The sequence below is a fragment of the Acanthisitta chloris genome, unplaced genomic scaffold (genome assembly GCF_000695815.1).
Source record: "Acanthisitta chloris isolate BGI_N310 unplaced genomic scaffold, ASM69581v1 scaffold15803, whole genome shotgun sequence".
NCBI classification, from domain to species: domain Eukaryota; kingdom Metazoa; phylum Chordata; class Aves; order Passeriformes; family Acanthisittidae; genus Acanthisitta; species Acanthisitta chloris.
The window spans coordinates 9,821-15,929 of NW_008665560.1; the positions used below are offsets into that span (position 1 = coordinate 9,821).

The following is a 6,109-nucleotide window of genomic DNA, read 5'->3' on the forward strand; positions in this document are numbered from 1 at the left end:
GAACTGAGGCTCCTAATGCCCAGCCAGGAAAAGATCAGCTCTGCAGAGCTATGCTTAAAGCTCTTCAATAAATCCTGCTTTGCAGAGCTTTTCACATTTTTCTTCCACGTGGATTTCTCACCACACACCAAGGCAATATCAGCACTACAGGACCAGGCTGTGAGCTGATGTCTCTGGCTGTCCCCATCACTCACACACACTGTTGGGTGATTGAGCAAATTTATACTGTACCAAGTCTCCATGTCCAGATGGAGATTACACCCCTGGCACTTGGAACAAGTCTAGGCATGAGAATTTAGAGCAGCTCCAGGATGTCATACCTCTCGGAAAAGTGCCCCATAAAAGGTGACGGTGAAGGGACAATCTACTGTCCTCATGGAGATATCCAGATCCATCAACAACCTCTTCTGCTCCTGGCTGTTGACTGTGGCTCGGATCCGCTGGAAGACAGAGCATGTTAGTGGTGGCTGTCAGCACCTCTGGACCACAGCCACACCTGGGCTGGCCACAGGGCCCTGACACCTCTCCCCTTCCATCACACCTTGCTGTCACAGCCACACCACAAGCCCAACACTCACAAGAGGAGCACCCAGTGCAACAGAGGGCAGTGGTGGATGAAGAGGTCTTCTCACCTCAGCCCAGGCTGCAGGTGATTCTGCTCTTCCCTGCAAACACCACTGTTTTTGCAACAGCCACAAGTCATTGTGACTTGGGAGAGGAGGAAGGAGTAGGAAATCAAGTTCTAGGCTGGTGGAAAGCTGTGACTTTTGGAGCTGCAGTGGACACCTATTACCTCAGCAGACTTTGGTCACCTGAGAGGGCTCTAGCCCTGCACCACAGCCCATGGCTTTGGAAAATGGGCATTTCCCAGTCTCCCAGGAAGAGATGTCATTTATGTGAAACACCTGGAGACCCACAATGGGGCATGACACAGTCCAACACGGCTCACACACATATTCCAAGCTCCTTGGCCAAAGTCACTCAAGGTCAGCAATGGGATAGAATTCAACTGTTCAGCATCACAGCCTGAATGCTCCTGCCATACTCTGTTGAGATGTCCCATCATGCTCAGAGAGGTCTTTCACAGTTTGGTGAACACCAAAGCAAACAAGAAGACCAAATGTAGACCACAAAGGGTCTGAGATACATCCCAAAGTCTATCCACAACTGAAGAGCTACAAGTTTTCCTTCAGTTTGCTCATAGCTTCCAGCTCTGCCTCTCTTTTCTTCCTATTTTGAAAGGAAACTTGTGCTAAAATTCAGCCAAGCAAAAACCCAAAATACCAATTTTCCCCTGGCCACTTCCCTAAGCTCCAAATTTATGAGTCTAAGCTGTTGTTATGAAAACTTTTCACAACAGTATCTACAAATCTGCCATCAATTAAGATCCCACTGCAGCAGGCAAAATGTGAAAATCCCAACAAAAATTTCCTGTTCCAAAGAGACTAAACAGGTCCCAGATGAAGAAAATTCTCTTATGCAATTAAATTCACTCTTCTCTACAATTAGAAAGTGCAGAGCTCTGAATCTCAGGGTCTAGATGCATCAGAACAAAATATGTATATTTAAAAAACAATGGCAAATAAAATCCAAGGAAAACAGAAATATTGTAGGTGAAGGTGAGCTGTGTGTTTGAGCTGGATAAGGAAAACAGGAATATTGTAGATGAAGGTGAGCTGTGTGTTTGAGCTGGAAACATGCTGAGCATCTTACAACTTTTTCTTGGTTAAATGGCCCAAATCTGCCTCAGAACTCTTTGTAGAAAGACTTCTTGAGGAAAGGAGCAAATCTCAGTCAAGGCACATGTCACAGAATCCCAGAATCAGTTAGGCTGGAAGGGACCACAGTGGGTCATCTGGTCCCATCTCCCTGCTCAAGCAGGGCCAGCCCAGAGCACATGGCTCAGGGTTGTGTCCAGATGGTTCTTGAACACCTCCAGTGAGGGAGAATACACAACCTCTCTGGGCAATCTATTCAGTGCTTAGTCTGAAGTAGAGAAGTTCTTCCTCACATCCATGTGGAACTCCCTGTGAGTAAGTTTCTGCCCATTGCTTCTTGTTTTATTGGTTCCCACCACTGAGCAGAGCCTGATCCATCACCTTAGCACCCTCTTTAGATACTTGTATACATTAATGAGATCCTCCCAGTGGTTTCTTCTCAAGACTGAACAGGTCATGTGAGAACAGGAGAGAGTCAAGATGTGTGCCCACATCCCCCAACACAGACAGAAAGCCCCTGAGGCTCACTCTACCTTCACTGCCATGATCTGCCCGCTGGGCATGTGCCGCATCTTCTCCACCACCCCGTACGCACCTCGTCCCAGCTCGGAGATGGGCTCCAGGTCATCAGCCTTCACCTCAAAGTTCTGGGGAGAAAAGCCATCAGCACTGAGGTGGGCACCAAAATCTAGCCCTGCTTGCCACATCCATTCATGGATTCATAGATTGATTCGTAGAGCGTTAAGGGGTTGGAATGGACTTCAGAGATGATCCAGTGCCAACCTCTGCCCTGGGCAGGGACACCTCCCACCAGAGCAGGTTGTTCAAGGCTTTATCCAACCTGGTTGTGAACACTGCCAGGGTTGGGGCAGCCACAGCCTCCCTGGGCAACCTGTGCCACTGTCTCACCACCCTCACAGGGAAGGATTTCTTCCTCATATCAATTTAAAGCATCTCTCTTTTAGCTTGAATCTATTCCCTCTTATCCTTTCACTACATGCTCCTGCCTTGTCCCACCTTCAGCTGGCAGCACTCCAGCCTCTCCATCCTCGAAGGACTGGGATGGAAAAGCCCACAGCAGATTCTCCCCTAGGAATCACCTTCACTCTGATTTCATTTTTTATCTTCCATCCTCCTTCTCCCACAAATGATCATGAAATTATCTCCAGGGTTTTTGAAGGCCTGTGAAAGCTTCTTTCTCCAGATCTGCAGATGGGCCAAACACGAGCTGAGTGTGCCTCAATTTCAAACCACAGAGGATCTGTTTTATCTATCATCTCTTTCTCCTGGCCTTAAAGGATGACTTTATCTGGGCCCTGCACCCCAACCTGCCCTTCTCCTTTCTGCCATGGCATTGTGCAGCAGCTCTATTTTCCCCTCATTATTATTATTTCTGGATGTTTCAAACATGCCTTTGCCACTAAACTCAGCCATTCTGTTTGCTGAAACCACAACCACATCAGTCAATCACCCTGCAGAATGAACTGATTCACAGCACATAATCCCACTCAGCTTTTTGCCAGCACAGCAGAAAACATCCTACAGCCTGCAATGTGCCAGCTGGGGATGCACTCTGGGAAGGTGCACAAGGAGCCCTGACTGGAGTATTTTGGAGGAACAGCAGAGATTTAAGCAGCTCTGACTACCTGACACTGCTGCTGCTGCTCACATGGACCATCTCCAACTGAGCAGCGAAGTTTAGAGGGAGAGCAGGGAAAAGTGGCTTTCCCTGGGGATCAGGGTGAGTGTAGAAAGGCTGGTGGAAAAAGGAGCACATCCTAAAGGAACCTGGCTGGCTAAACAGGTAGCAAATCCATGGGAAATGCAAGCCATGGCATGCCAATCCCTCTGAGATAGCACAGATCTGCACCTGTAAAACAGCCTGAGCTCTGGAGTTGTGTGTTTCTCTTTGCACTGTCCAACCCAGGCTCACTGACTCCATGCATGGAGCCTCTCCTCATCCCTGTGGCTGCAGGGGAGAAGTGATTTTCTTGGAGCAGGCACTGGCTCTAGCAGCGTTTTCCCTTCCTCCCTGCTGCACCATGTTCCTCCAGGAGCATCTCACACTGTTTCCACCTCCAGCCCCTACTCTATGCCAGGGCAAATACCAAATCCAAAATGAAAGAATAGCATCCCAAGACAGATATTATAAACCACTATTAGATGAGCATTTCACTTCATAAATTAACTCCCTGACACCCAGGCCTATCTTTTGCACCTAATAAATTTAATGCTAAGCTATAAAGTGCTTTTATGAATTCTACTCTGCCCTTTCCTCCTATCAAAATAACTGTCCCGGGGTTTGTTTTTGTCCTGCTATTTCTTTAGACCATCAGGTGGATTCGTTTCCATGCTGTCACAAGGATTTGCTTCCAGGAGAGGAAGATCTACCCTGAGTTAGAGTCCTGAGGAGCCTTCAATATTAGCAAAGGGAAATACTTTGGATGAAGGCTTTAAATCAGCAAAGGCACTGCAGAGGAGAATAAAATACTCTGCTAGCAGTCCCTTTACTTTATAATCATTATTTCCAGGGGATTAGCTGCACCTTATTGCAGTAAGGAAGGAATTTCCATGGTGGAAAATATGAAGGGAACCCACGTGTCATGGGAGGCAAAGGGTGAGTGCTTGGGGCATGTTCAGCAGAGCAGTGAGCCAGCAGGTCCCACTGCAGCTGGCCATGGGGCCACACTGCTGTCCCACACAGACAGCCCTTGCTAGAGGAGCACAAACACCAGATGCTACTTGGATATTTATGGCTGGAGGTGACTGTCAGGGCTCACAAGCCCCCACAGCTCCCAAGTTCCCAGGCTGGTTCTTCTCAGCTTTTATTCATGTAGCAACTGCCTTCTATTTCAAGCAAAATGGGCTACATTATTTTTAATTGCTAGTATTTATTTATCTGCCCTTTTTGGGAGGGGCTGAAGTGAGGTAAACCCACAAGAAACCAACCCAGGATGTCCCCAGAGGTCTCTTAGTCTTACCTCCTCACCAATAGAGATGCAGGCTTTAGAGTCTAGATCTCTGGGTGGCCTGCAGAAGAGGAAAGGGAAACATGTGAAATCTTCCTTGCAAAGACCATTTTTCCCTCGATGAATACATACAACCCCTCATGGTCCCCCAAGCCACCCCCTCACACCTTCAGGCCAGCAGCCCTTGCAGCCCCGAGCAGCCTAAGCATTCTCCTGCCTTAGTAGGGTCAAAACATACAGCCAAGATCCACAAAGTCACCCCAAAAAGGGCCCAGGAATGAAGCTGCTGGAATTGGCATTGCTCACATCCAGGAACCCAAAGAGCTTCATTGCAAAAGGCAAAGCAGGTGGCAAGCACCAAACCTCTGCCAGCCTGTATGAAAAATGGATTAAATGGGCATAAAGGTCTAAAGTCATGTAAATGATTACCTCAGTCAGACAGCACAGGTTAACAGGCTAAAAAAGAGTCACTCCTCAAGGAAGCAAAGGAAGCCAAGCAGGCTGAAGTTGTACAAATTGCCTTAAAAACAGAGGGTTTCCTTTTGCAAGGCTGAGGATGTAGGGAATGGGATACATTTTTATGCCTTGACCACACGCATGTTAATCAAACTGGGTTGTCAAAGTGCCACATCAGTCAAAATTGGGTGTCCAATCTGTTTTTTCCCTTTTCCTGCATCATTAAGCAGTACAAGAGTTGCACCATGGGACATTATGGGTAAAGGGTGAAGAGCTGAGATGTCCTGGTTGTACCTGAGAAATACAAGGGCTGTGAGGTTACTACCCTAGAATCATGGAATGGTTTGGATTGGAAGGGACCTTAAAGATCATCTCATTCCAAATGGGCAGGGACACCTTCCACTAGACCAGGTTGGCATAGCTCCATCCAACCTGGCCTTGAGCAGGGGTGGTACAGCCACAACTTCCCTGGACAACCTGGTGCCCAAACTACTTGTTCCTGTGAAGGGTCCCTGTCACCCCAGCCCTAGAAGCAGGACCCCAGTGCCCTGGGCCATGGCAGCACAGGCTCCAGCCAAGGCTGGAAAGCAGCTGAGCCTTGTGGTTTTCTGTTCACTCTGCCTCAGTGTTTGCAGACTTACGTGGAGCTTGTCTGTGGTTGCTCAAATGCTTCTTTAGGAATTTTCAGCCCAGGGTTTCTCTTCTTGCCTGTGAAACAAGAAAGAGGCAGAGTTAAAGAAGGGAGTTTTTTGTTGTTGTTGTTGTTATGATTTGTTTTGGTTTAATGTGCAAAACACAGCTTGTCTCTATTTGTTGAACTTATTTAACATAAATGCCCAGCCAGGCTGGTGGTGTAGACTCAGGGCACAGAGTTCAAGCATAAAGTGCCTTTGTTCAGTAATGCTTCATTTAGACCTGTGAGGTCTGGCTGCCAACTTGGTACAGAAAACAGGCAAGAGCTCTGGC

At 47.7% G+C, this 6,109-nt stretch overlaps 1 protein-coding gene across 1 annotated transcript in view; it reads right to left on the reverse strand.

Moving 5' to 3' along the window:
- Positions 1 to 5,851, reverse strand: part of LOC103799486 (dual specificity mitogen-activated protein kinase kinase 6-like) — a gene marked incomplete at its 5' end in the record, with an annotated part of 10,836 nt that extends 4,985 nt beyond the window's left edge. Inside the window, 4 exon segments of the mRNA XM_009071811.1 lie at positions 321 to 440; positions 2,252 to 2,365; positions 4,700 to 4,748; positions 5,785 to 5,851. Of these exon segments, the coding sequence (XP_009070059.1) occupies positions 321 to 440; positions 2,252 to 2,365; positions 4,700 to 4,748; positions 5,785 to 5,851 (350 nt within the window).
- Positions 5,852 to 6,109: the final 258 nt, after the last annotated feature.